The sequence below is a fragment of the Leucoraja erinacea genome, chromosome 13 (assembly GCF_028641065.1).
Source record: "Leucoraja erinacea ecotype New England chromosome 13, Leri_hhj_1, whole genome shotgun sequence".
In the NCBI taxonomy this organism is placed as follows: Eukaryota; Metazoa; Chordata; class Chondrichthyes; order Rajiformes; family Rajidae; genus Leucoraja; species Leucoraja erinaceus.
The window spans coordinates 43,060,666-43,080,658 of NC_073389.1; the positions used below are offsets into that span (position 1 = coordinate 43,060,666).

General features: G+C 38.4%; 1 protein-coding gene across 1 annotated transcript in view; it reads right to left on the reverse strand.

The window, feature by feature from the left end:
- Window positions 1-299: 299 nt before the first annotated feature.
- Window positions 300-19,993, reverse strand: part of synj1 (synaptojanin 1) — a 73,381-nt gene continuing 53,687 nt past the window's right edge. The window contains exons 23-32 of the mRNA XM_055644214.1: window positions 18,969-19,131; window positions 18,243-18,458; window positions 17,304-17,438; window positions 11,508-11,546; window positions 10,271-10,318; window positions 10,009-10,047; window positions 9,847-9,917; window positions 9,599-9,695; window positions 7,973-8,202; window positions 300-4,264 (exon numbers count right to left, since the gene is read on the reverse strand). Coding sequence (XP_055500189.1) covers window positions 3,407-4,264; window positions 7,973-8,202; window positions 9,599-9,695; window positions 9,847-9,917; window positions 10,009-10,047; window positions 10,271-10,318; window positions 11,508-11,546; window positions 17,304-17,438; window positions 18,243-18,458; window positions 18,969-19,131 — 1,896 coding nt within the window. The 3' untranslated portion in view covers window positions 300-3,406. The remainder of the gene's footprint in view (window positions 4,265-7,972; window positions 8,203-9,598; window positions 9,696-9,846; window positions 9,918-10,008; window positions 10,048-10,270; window positions 10,319-11,507; window positions 11,547-17,303; window positions 17,439-18,242; window positions 18,459-18,968; window positions 19,132-19,993) is intronic.

Below are 19,993 nucleotides of genomic sequence, written 5' to 3' on the forward strand. Positions count from 1 at the left end.
GTCTTGCAATTGATGAACCAGAGCAAAATGTTGATGCGTTGAGGGCACGGGACCCAAGGGGTCCCACTTGGTCTATTACTATTATATTACAAATGATCATGACTTTCTTCCAGAGATTGCTCTGCTGTAGTGCAGTGGTTCAAAGTGTGAAATCTGTTAAGTAGACTAGATATCTTCAATTTTTTCGAGCATTTGTATTTAAAGCACACTCATCCATGACCCACAGCACAATGTTGCTCTTATTTGCTTTGCTTTTGTTATTTGTAGCAAAATGAAAACTACCATGCTGCAAAAATACATTTATAGGACAAAGCGACATTTATTGAATGAAGATACACCTCAAACATTGCATGATATGTACAATTTACTATGCACACATTAAAATCAACATTGCAGTCTTTAGCAAAAGCTTTAGACATGTTATCCACTGAACATAATACCAAGTTTAAATTGTAAGGTTATTGATATGCATTGAGAGACACTTTAAAGATAAGGAGACTTTATAAAAACTATAAACAGCCAGGATACCACACTGAAACATTGCAGTTACAATTTTGTAAACACTATTTTAAATTGTTGCAAAATACATTTGCTGCAGCCCCATCATAAACCACAGAAGTCAGTGGATCACTCAACAATTACAAATTGAGAATTTGCACACCAGCAGTCCAATACTTGCACATTGAGATTTAAAAAAAAACTTAAATGAAGAGTTAAACATGGAAGTGGTGTATTCAGTTGAAATGGAACTGGATAATTAAAAAAAAAAAAAAGGATTATCCATTACACCACAGGCAAGAACAGCAGCAACAAGCATTATTATACCATGTGGATATCAGTAGTGAGTATTTAGCCAATTCACTATCTAAAGCAAGGCTGCAAGATTCAGTTTTTAAACTTCCAACATTTTTGTTACATTTCTCACGTGATGAAAAGCCAGTTCCATTTTCAAATTGTTCAGAATGAAATTCGAAATCCAGGACAGTTTTGAAAAGATCCAATAAATCATTTGCTGGTTCTTTTAATACGTACTTTAAACAGATATCTTAATACGTATTTTTTTATTTATTACAATTGGATATATAGAAGTGCATCATAGAACACAGACTGCCTGTTTCATCAATAACCTTAAATGCATTTGCATAGTGAAAAACAAAAGGAAAGTAGTAATGTGCTAAATATATTAGAACGTAGTACAGACATGGTTAATATGTTGCAAATCGTTTCTGATGTTACAGGATTGAATCTCATTCAGTAGCCCTGCTACACTATGTCACAACCTTGGTTTGTGCAGGTTAATGAATCCTTTATAAAACATATTCTTTCATAAACTAAATTACAGTCTAATGTCTTAAATTGCAAATAGGCTCAAAGAGGTTACTTATATGTATATCTAATGACATATATTATAAAATTGTTTTTTTAGATAGGACATTCTTATATAAAATTAATTTTTAGGTAACATGGGTGGGGCACAGGCTAAGTGTGCTTATCAACATATATTAGGAACCAACTACCAAATGTGAATTTTAAATGAAAATCCACGTTTTAGTAATAAAATGCAGTTTATTTTTGACTCAATGGGCTATAAATTTCAGCGATGGTCATTACAGTTGGCGTTAGCTGAACTTTGATGCAGATATATCTGTTGAGGAATAAGGTTTAATTATTAATGAGCAATTTACTATTTTTCTTCCAGGTAGTTACAGAATGTAGGCAAATTAGGCTTACGGGATTTAATGTGTAGGAAGGAACTGCAGATGCTGGTTTACACCAAAGATATATGCTGGATGCCAGCTGCTCCACATTGGAGAGACCAAGCTTGTCAATCGCCTCGCCCAACACCTCTGCTCGGTTCGCAAAAACTAACCAGATCTCCCGGTGGCTCAGCACTTCAACTCCCCCTCCCATTCCGAATCCGACCTTTCTGTCCTGGGTCTCCTCTATGGCCAGAGTGAGGCCCACCGTAAATTGGAGGAGCAGCACCTCATATTTTGCTTGGGTTGTTTACACCCCAGTGGTATGAACATGGACTTCTCCAATTTTAGGTAGTCCCTGCTTTCTCCTTCTTTCCCCTCCCCTTCCCAGCTCTCCCACAGCCCACTGCCTCTTCCTTTTTTCTTCCCACCCCCCCCCCCCCCCCCGCCAGCCCCACATCAGTCGACCTGAAACGTCACCTATTTCCTTCATTCCATAGATGCTGCCTCACCCCCTGAGTTTCTCCAGAATTTTTGACTACCTTGTGCTGGATTACTCAGCATCTCTGGAGAGAAGGTATTGATGAAGTTTCGTGTCAAGACACTTCTTGAGACTGTCTGATGGATTCCATATAAGCTATTAAGTGTATTGGACATGTCTTGCAATTCCACAAATATTGCAATCTTTGGCGTCAGTAGTGGTTGCCATGATGCAAAGGAAAATGTCAGTTTAATTCAATTGCTTACAGAACTCAAAAATCCAACTTACTGATAGTCATAACAACTGCAAAATCATTATTAGAGCAGTTTCATTCTCGCCAAGTAACAACTATAATATGTAGACACAAGAGACAGCAGATGTTGGTTTACCAGAAAAAGTAACTCTGCGTCAGGCAGCATCTCTGGGTGTAATATTGGGGAGAAAGCTAGAAGAGAAGTTGGTGCAGAACAAAACCAGTCTACAGGTGAGGTTGGGGGGGGGGGGGGGGGGGGGGGTGGTGATTTGCAGGTGGTTGGACAAAAGCCAGAGATGAAAACACAAAATATCCCAGTTCATTAATTCAAAGCATCTTTTAAATATAGAGCAGTGTGCAGCAAGGAAAACAAAAGCAGAGTTTTATTTTAAATGTCAAGTATTTGACATAGCAATGTCTATTGTTTTACCCAAATGGGAGAAACAATTGGGTTTTTTTTTTTTTATAAAGAGAATACTGAAGTTATGTGTTATTAAGGATGAAAATGGTGAAATCTCAGAACCACTGGACTATCTCAAATTTGAACTATGGTAAGTTATAACACAAACATCATATTTGAACAGAGCAAATTTGAACAGAAATTTCTCGGACGAGTTTGCAAATTTTACTTTAACCAGAATGATTTAATATTTTAATAACTCAAGTTATATCACTTGAAGCTTTATAATTTCTTCTTGCACAAGTCATTTTTACTGCATCTTGCAAAAGGTCAGTTCCTACTATAACATTCATTTGCTGATATCCTGGAAATGACAAATTTAAAACATGGACCCATAACAAAATATTATAATATTTTTTAGCCATTCAAAGCTGTTACCAATATTTTAACACCAATACTAACCTGGTACAGTTTAAACATCTTTTAAACACATATTGCACGTGTAATGTCCCAATAAAGAATTCAAATTACAAATAACATCTTTTTTAAATCAGCCTGCCTTATTGGAATACCTTTCATCTTTCAGTGAAGTCTTGTTTTGATAAAGAGGCAGGTGCCTCGGAGTTAAAAGGCAGGATTGGAATGATGACATTTGATCTCAAAGGTACAGGAGGTGGTGCTCTTCGAGTTGGTACAGGTACTGTTGCACCAGTTGCTGTGTTACTTGTGTTCCAGTCATTGCCAAACCCAAAATCGGTACCTGGAAATAATTTCTGTGTGCTCTTTAGTGACAAATTATTAATATTTTCATTCCATTGATCCTGGGAATCACATTTTTTTTCACCTGTTGATAGTTGTTTTTCTTTTAGACCAAAGTCATTATCCTCAAAGGTCACCCACCCACTGATTGGCATTTTGTCATTTGCATGTTTACTTGGAAGGACATTGTTGTCTACAAAAGGATTTGACAAGAAGGCAGCTCTTCCAATTCCAACTCCAGGAGTCATGTTAGCAGATAAAACAGGGTAACTGCTGCTACTTTGTACAGATAGCTGTGATGCAATTGCAGGTTTCTGAACATTTTGACCATCAGTCCTAAATGGATTGTAACCAGTTTTTCCAGTGAAAGGGTTTCCATCAGCTAAGAAGTTGAAAGCCATTGGAGAGGCTTGGAAGCTCTCCTGTGATTTACTTCGTGGGGGAATAGGAGGTACAAATGACATGCAATTAGGTTGCATTGATGCAATGGGTTGGATGGATTGTTGCTGGCACAAATTTGGAGATATACAAGCAAATGCTGGCTGCATTTGAGTGTTTCCACTTGATAACTGGGTCTTTGTCCATGGATCAGCAAGCCGGTCAAGTGAAAGGTCAGCAAAAGGATCAATGCTGGATGTTTCTCCATTGTTAATTCCATTAATATTGGCCTTAAGCTGTAAGGAAATTTTATAAAGAAATTATTCACAAGAATCTATAGGATTACTTAATTGTAACTAACATTAAAATCTTTAATTTAACCAACCTAGTTATTATTTCTGTAAATGACATCTGCTAGTCCCCATCTATACCAGCGCCAACAAGTAGGTAACAGCAATGATGATTTTCTTTTCTCCCTCTAGAAAGAGCCTCCACATAGCACTATTCTACAGCAATATTACCAATATTATAAACCCAATACTGAATTTAACATAGTGATTTGCAGTTCTTTGGTGAAGGTTCTATGCTGGTCAGCAAATACAGATGGAAACCCATAATTTAATTTCCCATGGGTTTGGTGGGTCAAAAAGGACAAAGGACAAAGGACATTTATTGGCACATGCAAAGCCTATTTCTATGCTGAACATTTCTATAACTACTGCTTTTAAAATAGCCTTTGTCTTAGCAGTTCTTTCAAAGCTCTTCAGCACGAATGAACCATGTATGTTTATCGATTTAAATTGGTTCCATGTCTATTGAAATGCTAAAATTATCATCTGTTTACAATTCAGTCTATAGCCATGACCTAAGATTGACACATAACACTGGAGTAAATCAGCGGGACACGCTGCATCTCTGGAGAGAAGGAATGGGTGACTTTTCGGGTTGAGGCCCTTCGTCAGACTGAAGAGGGTCTCGACCCGAAACGTTACCCATTCCTTCTCTCCAGAGATACTGCCTGTCCCATTGAGTTATTGCGGCATTTTGTGTCCATCTTCAATTTAAACCAGCATCTGCAGTTCTTTCCTACAGCCATGACCTATATGTCTGACATCCTTAATTCCCATCAGCCTTCAGGATGATAATATTAGCCTCCTTTGCATCCCCTATATATGAATTGTTCTGGTAATAATTTATATATTCCTTCAATTGTCTTGGCCTTAAAATCTGAAATTCTCTTCCTAAACTAAACTCAGTTGTTGTTCCTTGAATATACTCTTAAATCATGCTATTGATCTACCCTAAAATCAAATTTTAAGATGTTAAAATTTGTGAGGTAACTAAGCATATTTTAACTACCTTAAAGGTGCTGCATAAAAGCAGATTATTATGATACTAAATTAAGTGTCCATTAAATTGAAAGTCTGTGCTCATACCTTACCTATGTGGTGATTTACATTTGAACCAGAATATAATTGGTCAGCTTTTGTCTCATGTGGAAAGATAACAACAATACCATTTTTCTCTTGAACGTTTATACTCCTAAAGTGTCACTGAAAATTGCTAAAATTATTGTGCAATGAGGTAATAAAAACTGGAGATTAAAATGAATTGTGTAGCTTCAATTTGATTGGAAACCTTTAGCGCGAACAAAGGATTGGTTGTATATGAACCTTGGATAGGAATTTTGATACAAGAAACAGAGCAACAAAAAGATAGATATTGAATTACAGTGAGATTGTCAACCAAGCATTCAGGTTTTCAGAAAAGAAGGCAATCACATTGCAGGAAACAAAACAAAAATATTGAATCCAACAGCATGAATATTCCAGTTGTGACTGAAACGGTGTACTTAGAAAATACTCAGTTAAAGATTATCCTTAACTCTGCTGTAAAACATTGTTTGAGTTAGACATCAGATTTGTCCCTAGGGTCCAGCTCTGATAGAGAATATCTTTGAATTAGTATTTTAACTTTTCTCCCATCATGATATTAGCAGATGTTATGTTCCAGACTTATTTGGTTAATAGTTTGGAAGCAGTCAAATTGGATGCAATGTTATTTATAAGAATTAGAAAAAACTTACAATATTATTTTGTGCTTTATAATTTAAAAAAGGCTTGTTTCTAAGCCACTGCAACTTTATCAATTGGAAGATAACATTTTTGATTGGAGAAGCTGAACAACAAATATTAGCCATTAAAGGTGTGTGCAGGATAAATTTGTGAACAATTTATTTCCAAAGTTATCAGATCATTTGATGAGCAATGCAGTTTTATACTTTAAAATATGTATAAATTCAGCGAAATTGAAATATTTAAAGAGCGTTATTGGATATAATATTTTTTTTAAACGCAATTATCAAGACCATATCAAAAAAAAAATGTTTTCCCTGCATTTTTAGCAGAGAAACATTTTAAGGCGGCTTTATCTTAACCATGAAGTCCTGTTTTCTAGAGTTTTAAGTATTTTCTATAGATAAATAAACTAAACACAATGAGCTTCATGACAAAATCTACCATGAATCTTTACAAAAGCTACTGCAATTACTCTGCAAAAATGAAAAGTGCACTTCACAAGACTGAAACATTTGCTGATGTATGAGGTATACATCAAAATATAGTGAATAAATTATTAGACCACATTGAAAATTGTAAATGAATTCAATACCTTTCACCCTGATGGTTGTTCCTGCTTGTGAGAAAGAGACAGTAAATAAGAAAGAGGAAAATCAAGTCATTATGCAGTGGATAGCTGCTGCTTTAAGTCCAGTCATGGATTTCCCTGGCATCAGTTTTTCCCAATGTGGTATAGTTAAACCATACACTGAAATGGATACCTTTTTAAGATGCACATCATGAACATATTTTAGATGAACACAAGTAAAGATTATATAATGCCTTTTGGTAGGACATAAAAGAAAAACTTTCTGGAAAATAAGCTTGAATGGGGAAGAGGTACTGAGTATACAAATTCAGAAATCATTAAATAATGGCAAAAACATTAGAACTATGAAGAATGCTAACATAAAAGTTCACTTCCGGAGGGTTAGAATTCAAGAACTGAAGTTATATGAACTTTGGTTCATGAGAAGATGTATATTATTTACAAGGCTAAACCATACTTGATTCGAACTCGGAGAATTACAGTAATAGCCGCTCGTAGGTACTCGGGGCTCTCGTGCGCATTTTTCAACATGTTGGAAAATCTTCATGAGTCTTCCCGAGCTTACCGCTTTTCCCGAGTACCTGCCGTTAGCGTTACGAGCCGCTAAGAGACGTCCCGAGCTCCGACGTACCCGCAACGTACATTCTACGGTCTTACCTCGAGTTTGATTTTTTTTAAACTCGGGAGAGCTCTTGAATTAGCTCATACAGTGGGACAGCCCCATAAGTGGTTACAAAAATCAAGAAAGATCATACCCAGGAATCATTAACGTAAGATGGTGATGGAATGCGATTTCTCTTCTACAACTGCCACAAATCCATTTAAAGGAAATATCAGTTATTACTCGGGGGGGAGAAAAGAAAAGTTGATGAAGAAAGAGAAAATAAGGATGGTTGAATGCTCTCTAGGCAACCAAACACCAGGATAGTCCTATTAGCCCAGGGGTCGGCAACCTGGTCTGCATAGGGGCCAGGACACATATCTGTGAATGGATGGCGGGCCACATCAATCACGTGTACACATGGAGCTCAACCCCATCCCGCCTCGGATGGCAGGCATCAAATCACGTGTACATATAGATCCCGCCCCTTCGAGGACGCCATCCGGAGCACTGGCCCCTAGTTACGGGCGCTCATGAACATGGCACACCTACGGACCATTGCCTTGGCTCTGTCCTGAAGGTGGTGGCTCAAACACTCACACTCACTCACCCCGGCCTACTGCCAACCCCGATCCTGACAGTGAAGCTTAAATACTCACACTCACTAAATGCAAGGATGAGACACCACATGCTAAAATAACGGCGCTAGCTTGAGATACCATCCATTTCCACTTACCGGCTCTGTTGTGACAGGTTCTACTGGCAGGTTCTGGGCAGACTTGCTGCGGGGTGGAGCTTGTGGTGCAAGATGATCTATGTTATGAAAAGGGGGCGGTGTCTGGGAAATTGGTTTCAAGCCAATTGGTTTAAGAGGTTCTTGTAGCTTCTGGGAATTTATCGAGGGAGGTTGAGATGGAAGAAGAGTAGCAGCCTTTGGCTTGAGTGGTTCAGGCAGGAGCATCGATCCTAATTGACAAACAGAGTTAGAGGAACTTAACAGATATTTAAACATTTCTTTACATTTGCAAATTTGCAGATGGGATTTGTAACTACCGTATTCATATGAATCATGATTCCTGATTTGGAGATTGGAAAGGATAATGGTCAGATTTTCCCTATTTATTCAATTTCAGTGTTTTAATAAATTATATTGTTTCACTTAAAGCCAAGTTAAAAGTTTTTAAACCATTACAGAATATCAAGAGATTTTATAAATGCTTACAATGCCTCAGACTAATAATTGAGGCTCTTTGCCAGTTCAGAGAGCAACCTCATACCCTCACTAATTTTTCCTGTAACCTAATCTTTAATTTAGCTACACCAAAGTCAATTTGCAACGGCCAATTAACCAACTGATCCCCATGTCCTTCGAGTGAGAGGGGAAACTGAAGCATCTGGGAGACCCATGCAGTTATAGTAAGGTCTGGAGATCGGGGTTGGAGCTAAGAAGCAGCAGCTTTACTTGCTGCACTACAGTGCCACCTACCTTACCTCTCATGGTTGATGTCTATCAACTTATACTAGAGTTTTTAATCTCCTCGATCTACTCAGTAAACACAGTAAAGATTTTCCAGATTTAACAACTTTATACAAATGCACATTGTTATTGTTGAGGAAATTGGAGTAAAGAAGAATGGAAACTGAAAAATAGAAATTAGTCTACTACCATGCTGAGAAATGCTACAGGCTAACAGGAAAAGCTGGGAGTTTTCCACAGAGTAAAGGTTAAGGGGAGATCTAATTAAGATGTACAGGATCATTGCAGTTTTAAGAGTAGGTAAATAAGGGGAATATTCTCATGAATATAGTAGGTTCACAGACTGGGGGCACAGGCTAAATATCAAGGCACGAGTTACATGGAAAATGCACAATCATCCCCTCCAAGCTGGTTACCAAACTCGCAGAACTGGGTCTCTGCGCATCCCTCTGCAATTGGATCCTCGAGTTCCTCATTCACAGACCACAGTTCAGGAATAGCTACTTCCCCACAGCCATCTCAGACAAAACTTTGATTATTAATAACCAATCCTCTGTTATTTGCACTTTATCATTTATTTATTCATGTGTGTATATATTGATATTATAGTATATGGACACATTGATCTGTTTTTGTAGTGAATGCCTACTATGTTCTGTGTGCTGAAGCAAAGCAAGAATTTCATTGTCCTATCAGGGACACATGACAACTTGAACTTGTGCTTGTGCAAACAAAGTGAATGACAGCATTCAAAAGTGAAATGGACAGGAATTTGAGTGAAAATTATTTGCAAGGCCCTAGGGAAATGCATGTGAACTGGTACTGACAGACTAACAGGAGCTGGCAGAGTGTGACTGGTCTCCCATAGCAATTCTACGTACAAACCTTTTAAAGGTTCTGGTTTACTGAGAGCCTCTGAAGGTGGTAGTCCTGCCGCTGGCTTGAAAGATGCATGATTTACACCAGCTCGTGGTGATATGTTCTGTCAATAAAAAGAGTAGATAATGGAACCGAAAGTTACAAATAATTTAATTAGATTTTTTTAAAAATTGAGAACTCAGTAAATTAATCATATCTTTTCTTCAGGTCACAATGCATGCACAACATTGAATATGAGACTATAATGAATATACCAGTCTAGAAGCTGCACCAGCTCCTGCATTAGCTGAACTCATGATTGCCTGAGGAGATGGTTGACCACGACCTGCAGAAAAAAAGAAACGCAACAGGTAGCACAAAATGGTATTACTTTTGTCTCTACACTTATAGATATTTCTGATAAGAGAGAAGTTTACCTTCTGGTTCTTTTCTGCCTTGTGCTGGGCTTTTGGGCACTATGCAGCATTAAATTAAATTAAACAAATTTCACCTGGTTTATCAATGACAAGCAGATTTACATTCAACACCAATGAACACTAGTTATCAAGACAAATTAATCACAACAAATCGCATGCAGGTACCAATTATTTATCATAACTATTTTTCAATGAAACGTTAAAAAAAATCCATAATTTAACTTTCATACATTACACCAGTTATATCACAGACAAGAGTTACCTTCCATTTCCTTTCTAGCTAACCCTGGACTGACAGGTACCCCAGCACCTTATGAGGGGGAAAAAGAAAAAAATATATTCTCTACTGAGAAATCACCACAGTAGACGCACAAGAGTAGAAAATGTAAAGTGAGCCAATCACAACATAGTTGAGGGTCTCTCCATTTATATAACAGCTGGTTTAGCCACGTAGCATCAGCAAAAATAGTGAAATAAAACTATCCTTGCTGAGCTAGCCTGTCAGCAATAGAGTTTCCAGTGACATTCACTGGAATTTCAGGTAGTCGTAGAATTAAGCTTAATTAGTAATTCGGCAAATTTTCACTTTGTAGTTTATTGATGATTTTCAAAGTATTATCAAGTTGTACGGAGTGTTGCTTTTGATAAATATATAGGTCAAATGGGCTGTGTGAGTTCTGTCTGAAGAAGAGTCTCAACCCAAAACGGCACCTATTCCTTTTCCACAGAGATGTTGCCTGAGTTACTCCAGCATTTTGTGTCTATCTTGCGCGAGTTTCAATTGACAAAATATTGCGTAGAAACATAGAAAATAAATGCAAGAGGAGGTGCCCTTCGAGCCTACAGCGTTACAAAACACCAGGATCATGTTAATGGAAATAGTGTTCGTGCAATGTAACCAAATTGTGAGCAGCTTAGCTTTGAGTTTACAAGATTTGGAAATTATATAGGTAATCCTTGAAGGAGATTTTCTTTTATTAAAACAGGAGATTTTAAAACAATGAAGAAAGTAAAAAAGGCTTCAATTGTTTTGTCTTGGTCCCAGGTTATAATAACCAAAATTTAAAAAAAAACTATCCTGATGTAGTGAAAACAAAGAGAATATGTTGTTGTGGCTCCTCAATCAATATTAATAGTAATTTCTCCATATGCATAGGAATATTAAATTTCAACAAATGTAAATCTACAAATGGCTCAGTGGATTGAAAAAGAGTGATCAATTATTTTTATTACTAGTGCAGCATGACACACTAATCAAATGAATAAAATAATAGTTTAATGTTAATCTGCTGCACAATTAACAATGAAGTTCACAGTATGTGTTCCACATTTATCCATTGGAAACTTAAGTAATAATTCTACATTTTACTTAAGGCCTATTTAATGTAGGATAGAAGAAACTATTTTATTTCTACACAGTATTCGGCATATCATGCAGGCACAAAAATTATAACCACAAGTGAACATTTAGGGAAACAGCGAAAATCATATAATTTTACCTTTGAACTCTTTCCTAGAAGGTGCTGGGCTTCTTGCTCCTTAGTGAAGCAATAGAATTTCAGTGCAGAGAAGGCCATTAGTATGTATGAAGCAAATGCATTTATTTTTAGTGTACAAAAGCATACATGCATTCACACAATAGTTTTATTGAGTCAGAAAAAGTGTATTGCTCTCAAGCTATACAATTGTGAATCGCTTTAACTACCAACTTAATCCATTAAAGTGAAAAAGGCAAATGCTATAAATCAGAAACAAAACAGAAAGACTGGAAACACCCAGCAAGTCAAGCAGTATTGGGTAAAAAGAGTACCAGACTTAACATTTTAGATCAAAAAACCTTCATCAGAATTGGGAAAACATAGAACATAGCAAAGTGCAACAAAGGAATAGGCCCTTTTGGCCCACAATGTCTGTGCCGATAAACTAATCTCATCTGCCCACACACTGATCCACACCACTCCTTTCCCAGCATATCCACGTGCCTATCTAAAAGCCTCTTAAATGCCAGGATCCTATCTGCCCCCATCACCATCCCTGCAACGTGATCCAAGAAAGAAAAAATAGTTTGTTTTAAATTTAAAGACATTAAAGAGGATAGGGATGGGATGGAAAGGACAAGGGAAAATAAGCAGTGAAATTGCAAGCTGGAGGAAATACCCAGCAGGTAAGGTACACTGGTGGAGATGTAGATTAGTGGCTCATGCTATGAGTCATGTATTTGTAGTTATGCCCACAAGCTTGTTAGCTTCGCCGTCTGCTGCAGTCCGATGGTCTTAAAGTAAACCCTTGAGTGAGAAGTTGTTTGCTTGTACCCAATAAACTCTATATAACCTGACATGGTGTGAGGCCACTTGTATTATAAGGACTACAAATCGACATGGTGTTAGAGGTGGGATGGACTCACTCCTCAATTGATTATAATGTTTCTATCTTGGGTTATTTTTTTTTACTGCGGTTACAGCTGTTTCTCTCTCAGGAAGCCGGAGATCGTGGTGTCTGATGCAGATCTTGCAGAGCGATGGCGTGTATTTGAGGAGGATTTCCAAATCGACATTGATGCAGCATATGAAGCAGAGCAAACATTCGTCCCACATGTCTTTCCGCCTAAGGAGGTTCAAGCCAGGTTGCCATAGAAGTGTAACATTCAAAATAAATGGTTCGACAAGACGAGTAGGCCACTGCCACCATTGACCAAATGACAGGTGGTCCGCTTACAGACTGACAAAGGCCATGACCGTATTGGGGTGGTTTCTGGTCGCGCTTCGGAGCCACGCTTGTACATTGTTAGAACCGGTGGCGGCACCTACCGACGTAACAGACAACATCTTCTGCCTGTGAACGAGCCAATCCCTCCTCCTTATTACCCGGATCGTACAAGTTCATTTCAATCTGCATCTAGTGACCCCTGCATGCTCTTGCCAGCACAACAATCCATGCCTGCGACAGTTCCTCTGTCTGTTCCATCTTCACCTGCTCCACAGTCTCCTGCTTCGACTCCAGAGGTATTGGTCCACTCCCCCACAGCGGTGAAATCACCAGCTCTTTCCCCGGAGAAAAAGAATGGAGATGGCCTCTATCGAACACGTGCCAGTCATGTTTGCAGGCCGGTCGTGAAGTATCCGGACTATGTTTGACTTTCCACCAGTCTGTCATCGGTTGAGATATTTGCTTTGCTTAGTTATGGGTATACATGGTTATTGATTCTTTAAGAGGGGAGATGTAGATTAGTGGCTTATGCTATGAGTCATGCATTTGTAGTTACGCCCACAAGCTTGTTAGCGTTGCGGTCTGCTGCATTCCGTTAGTCTTAAAGTGAACTCTTAAGTGAGAAGTTGTACTGTTTGTACCCAGTAAACTCTATATACCTGACATGGTGTGAGGCCACTGTTATAATAAGGACTACAAATCGGCAGGAGAGAAAAGAATTTGAGTTTTATTTTTACTTTAGATAATACAACACAGGAACAGGCTCTTCACACAGCACGCGTGCACATGACAAGAAAGTATCAATGGGGTTTAACAAAGTTAACATGGATTTATGAAATAGAAATGGTTTTTGATAAAGCTACAGGAATTTTTGTTTTGAAGATACAAGTTGTAGTATAAGGGACAACCAATGGATGTAGTGTATTTGGATTTTTAGAAAGCTAATGTAGTCCCACAAGATATTATTACCAAAATGAAAACATGGGGGAGTGGTAGTAGTACACCGTCATGAATTGAAAACTGATTGGACAGAAATCAGTGGGGGAAATACATTTTTTTTCTTCTTAGGATGGCATTTCGTGAGTGAGGATACTGCAGGGATTGACGTTTGGGTTTTGGATGTTCACCATATATGAAATGGTTCAGATGAAGGAAACTGAACATATTTCTAAATATGCCAACAATACAAAACTGGTTTGGATTCTGAATTGTGAAGATGATACAAAGAGGCTTAAAGGCAATTTAGATACGTTGGATGAGTAGGTAAATATATTGTATTTGAAGTATGAAGTAGGAAAATCTGAAATCTGAAATGACGATAGATTGAGAAATATTAATGTACAAAGGAACAGGCATAGTCCCAAACACGTCACTGGATATGTTGATCTTCATTGAAAGAGATCGAGTAAGGTGCAAGGATGTCTTGCTACAAATATAAATACACATGATCTTATTAACACCAAATATATATAATTATAAGCACAGACATACTCCAGGTGAGACCACAACTGGAGTATTGTGTGCAGTTTTGGTCTCTAAATTTGAGGAAGGACATTCTTCCTATTGAGGGAGTGCAGCGTAGGTTCACAAGGTTAATTCCCGGGATGGCGGGACTGTCATATGTTGAAAGAATGGAGTGACTGGGCTTGTATACTGGAATTTAGAAGGATGACAGGATATCATTGAAACGACAAGATTATTAAGGGATTAGACATGCTCGAGGCAGGAACCATGTTCCCGATATTGAGGGAATCCAGAACTAGAGGCCACAGTTTAAGAATAAGGGGTAGGCCATTTAGAACGGAGATGAGGAAAAACTTTTTCACCCAGAGATATGTGAAGTTGTGGAATTTTCGGCCTCGGAAAGCAGTGAAGGCCAATTCTCTGGATATTTTCAACAGAGTGTTAGCTAAAGCTCTTAAAGATCGCGGAGTCAAGGGATATGGGGAGAAGGCAGGATAAGGTACTGATTGTGGATGCTTAACCATGATCACAGTGAATGGCGGTGCTGGCTTGAGGAGCCGAATGGCCTACTCCTGCACCTATTGTCCATTGTCATGTCGATAATCAGAGGCTTTTTTCCCCAGGAAGGAAATGTCTTTGCTAAAGGGCAGAGAAGGAAAGTTTAAGGGAGATTGATGTGTCCAGTTTTTGTTTCTCCCCCAGACACAGTGGTAGGTGCTTGGAATGCCCTGCCAAGGGAATTTAGACATAAAAGGGGAGGAGAATTGAGGGATGTAGACCACATGCAGGCAGATGTGCAGTTTTAATTGGAATCAAGATTGGGACAAACATTGTAGATCGAAAGGCCTGTACCTGTGCTGTACGGTTCTATGCACCCAAGAAAAGATATGTTAAGAAAGGCAACAGAAGGGGAAAGGAAGAGAGAGAAATAGGTTTCCCCACTCCGTCTGTAGAAAGAATGATTGCATTCACCTTCTGCTCTCCCCTCTCCTTTCCGCTACCCTCAGTCACTCCCTCCCTCCCTCCATAACCCATCTCCCCTCCCTACCCCTCCTCTCCATCTATCTCCCTGCTTCCCCACTCCTCACCTCTCGCCCTCCTCCACTAAACACAATGTTTAAATAAAATTTCTCCTCTTTCCCTCCCCCACTCCCTCCCTCTCCTTACAACAATGTAACAAATCTCTCATTGCACTGGGTGGGACACTGTTGATGGGCAGTTTATGTAAATGAGATCCCATTGTGATGTCATTGTTGTGTGGAGCACTGCTCAGGGCAGTTTATGTAAATGAGTTCCCATTGTGACATCATAGCTGTAACTGCATCTGCAAATGATTCTTTCTCAAACTGGATTTTATAAAGTTAAAAATATGAATAACTTGTAAAATATAACATCAATCTGAACGAAACTTGATAAAAACACACAAGACAATTGTAGTAAGGTGGCCCAACAATTGTAGCGCAATCATAAACCCATTTGGCGTAGTTCCGGGAGCACGCACGCGCACAGAATCACAAACAATATGACAGTTTTAGTAATATATACTAGACCAAGTGGATGTCACACGGGAGGCCGCAAGCCATTTCCACCATTCCCCCAACGCAACCCGTTCCCCCAACGCAATATTCCACCACTCGCCCACAACCCGTTCCCCCAACACAATATTCCACTACTCACCCATAGCCACCACGGGAGGCCTGGTCCCCCAACACAACCCGTTTTCCAACGCAATATTCCACCACTCACCCATTCCCCCAACGCAACGCGTTCACCCAACGCAATATTCCACCACTTACCCATAGCACCCAACTGTGCAGGGGCGGCTCATTTTGTCTTGTTCACCCTCCCTCATTTTAAACTTTAAAAAAAATGCAATTGCACTTGCTAGGGCTACCAGGATTTAGTGTCCTGGGATTGCAACATTGTAGCAAGCAGGGTTACCATCACATGGTGACATCATAACTGCTAACTGCCAGGCAGATGGAAGAAATGTTTCTTACAGTGGGATTTGCAAAGTTAAAAATGTGAATAACAACATCAATCTGAATCGTGTACCGTTTTGGCGTAGTTCTGGGATCACACACGCACACAGAATCACAAACAAGATGAGAGTTTTAGTAATATACTAGACCAAGTGCAGACCCGTTGGGTCTGCTCCCCCAATGGTGTGATCCCCCAACCCAATATTCCACCATGCACTCGTCTCCTCCAACGGAACTGAACCCGTTCCCAAATGTAAGATTCCAGCACTCCCCTGCCTCCCTCAGCAGTGGATTAAAAAAAAAATTCCAATTGCACCTCCCCTGCCTGCTGCAGCAGTTCCAATTGCAATACCAATTGGCCCTCTCCCTCCTGTTGAAGCACTTGCTGTGATATCCCATTGAGGTGAAAAGTTCAGAATGTTCCTGTCTTGCAACTTTGTTTTGAAATGTGTTGGAAGCCGATAGGAAGGAGCAGCCGTCAACGAATCAAAAGGCAGAAAGGCAGCCGGACGCCGGATGGCAGGCGGCAGACACACAGACAGACAGGCAGACAGACAGACAGACAGACAGACAGACAGACAGACAGACAGACAGACAGACGTTGGCAGGTTAAAGACTAAGTAGCCATGGCAAATTTAACTGTAACTTCAACACCACATTCTCATTTATTGACAGTATCCTGTTACTCCTTACATATCAAATATCTATCTATTTCTGGCTTAGAAATATTAAAAGACTCTGCTGCTACCTTCCCTAAACTGTTTCCACTACATTAATGCCCTTCCTTAAATAAGGAGATCAATATGCACAAAGTACTCTGAAGCAATCTCACTATAACAACAAATAACATTTTGTTAGACTTTTTAAATTACATGCAGTATCTGCAAATGTTACAGAGGGTCATCTAGGACCCTCCACATGTCAGAACTCTAGAATCTCTCACTATTTAAACGTTTCTTTCTTGTTCCTGCCAAAAAGGACAATTTTGCATTCTCCCATGATACCCCATTCGCCAGATATTTTTTCACTCATTTTTGAAAAATGGCACAGTTAATATTGTGCAGAAAAAGTGAAGACAATTTAAGATACATTTGGTGGGTAGCAGGGGAAAGTGTAAAAAAAAGATTTTAAAAAACAATCTACCTGTAGGAGGAGGTGGTCTTTGTGGTGGGACAGGTCTTGAAGGAGGGACTGCAGGACGTGGCGGTGGTGCTCGTTTTGGTTCCAGCGCCTGACAACTTTCCTTTTGTGTTGGAACTTGTTGTAATTCTGAAGAAACTGATTTAAAAAAAACAATGACTTAATAGTATAAACAGTCTGAGATCATATCATATCATAAATGACAAAACAACTATTAAATAACCCCCTGAGGAACTATTTACAAAGGGAAAAAAACGAGTAGTAGGCCACTTAGCCTGTCAAATCTGCTCTGCCATTCAATATGTTAATGGCTGATAATTGAAATTCCATTTCTACTTTCTCCCCATATTCCTAGTTTCCTTTGAGCCCCACCCAAAACATTATCTAACTCCTTCTTGAATATATTGAATAATTTGATATCAACTGTGGTGGAGAATTCCATAGGTTCATCACTTATGGGACAATATATATTTTTTCTCATCCTTAGACTATGACCGCTTGTCCTGGACTACCCTGCCATCAGGAACATTCTTCCTGTATCTATTCAGTCCAGTTTTGTGTCCTTCGATATAAGCATCGTACTCTGTAAAACCCATATTAACCAACTAAAAAAGTTCAGTACATGTATGAAAAGAAACAATTAAAAAGTCAAAAATAATGCCTCCAAGTCTCAATAGTTCTGAGCCTATTTGGAGGTTGTGGTGTTTAATAGCATGATGGTTGTAGGGGAGAAGCTGCACCAAAACCTGTACGTTGCAGTTTTCAGGTTCCTATACCTTCTTCCCGATGGCAGGAATGAAATGAGTAATTAAGTTATAGCACTATTAGCAATGGTCAAAATGTAGGTGGTTTCCTTGAAAGATAATTAGAAGATGACAGCTAATTTGCAAGTCACCAGTGCTAAATATACAATACTTGTTGATATTGATGACAAACATTTACCTTGATGTGACTGTTCTTGTTGTAATGTGGAACCCCTTGTGGTTGCACGACTAGGTCTGCTCGGCAGTAATGGTGGAAGTGCCTCTTGCATTGTGGGTGAAGGACAGGGACTCGTCCTGGGTGTCGAACTAGGAGAAGTCCCTGAACCTGAACCAGAGGCAGGCTGCAAATGCTGAGGGATTTCATAGATTTCAGCATTATAGTCATCCACGTCACCTATAGTAAAACAATGCAAAGGACTTGAAAGGCAATGCAAAAATAGTCACAAATAGATTTAAAGTTGAACTGAACTACCATTTTTTGCACTGTTCAAATTCCCATTCTCCATTTTGCCCAAATTACATTTTAAAAGCTAATTATTCTTTTAAATTCAATGGAACCGATTTCCTAATATTCATTAATAATTGATTTAAAAAAAATAATAAAGCTGCATATCCAAGAAGGACTAATATGTTACAATTTATGATATTTAGGTATTTGGATTTTTAGAATATGATAAAGGTTTAAGCAGTCAAATTAATTTGATAGATACTTGCCCATGGATCACCGATTTATTCATAGCCAATTTATTTTGCTGCATGTCTGCATTTTAATAGTTATTAGGGACTGAGAGTTTACATATTTAAAACATAAAAAGGTCACATTATTTATATCTTATTTTTATGCATTGAATAAATCAGATTTTAAATGTACTGAATGCTTAGACATTTAATTATTTCTACATACCTTCCATATCATAGTCAGCAGATACAACAGTATCCTCTCCCAGCAGTGTAGAACTAGTAGAGACAGGTAAACCAGGGCTAATTTTTTCTAGACTCATCTCTTCCTCTAATCTGCTGCTCCAATCCAGATTCTTCAGACAGATACCAATAGTCCTGTCCAGAACCTACATGAATACAATATTTTGTTTTTCCCCTTTGATCTTTAAATTAAACATATTTTGTGATATGGTCAGATAGTCATCTCCAACCAGCATTGTTCAGACAATCTCTATTTACATATTCTAATATTATGCATTACTAAAACAAATCTCATTTTTATATTGGTAACATTTTTTGTAAGCATGGGTATTCACCTTTCTTTTGCTTCCAACCTATGACAAGCTATTATGGTTCACTATTTCAATGTTTGTTTTCAATATTCTCTCCCTAGGTCGATTTTTCTGATGTTTCCCAGGGTCTATTACTCTCCCCACTTAAGTCTATGTACTGCTCTTGCAGATGTATTACTGCCAGAAACTGATGCCATTTTTATTTAAATCTTTGTTGGATTCTAGAACAGTTCCCACAAATTGAAAGATAGCAAATATAACCCCACTAGTTTTTTTTTAAATTTTAAATATTTTATTTTATTAGAAGTACAGTCATATGGCACCAAAGTGCCTAATATATATTTTCATAATACATTTTATGTACAACTTCTTTTTTTTTGTTACATTGAAAAAAGATGAGAATAAGAAAAAGAAGATAGTAAAGGATAGAAAGATGTGAAATATATAGTGTGTGAAGAAAGAAAACGAGCAAATGAAGAAAGTTGAGAGAGAAAATAGAGAAAAGAAAATAAGAAAGAAAAGGAGATCATTATTTATAATCTTGACCAACCCTCGTCCAGTCCTGAAACAGTTATTTTTTACAATTGTGTTGCACCATATGATTCCAAAAAAACGACGAATGGAGACCAACTCGTTATGAATTGGTCTGATTTATCAATTAGGAGGAATCGCATTTCCTCAAGATGAGCGGTGTCCA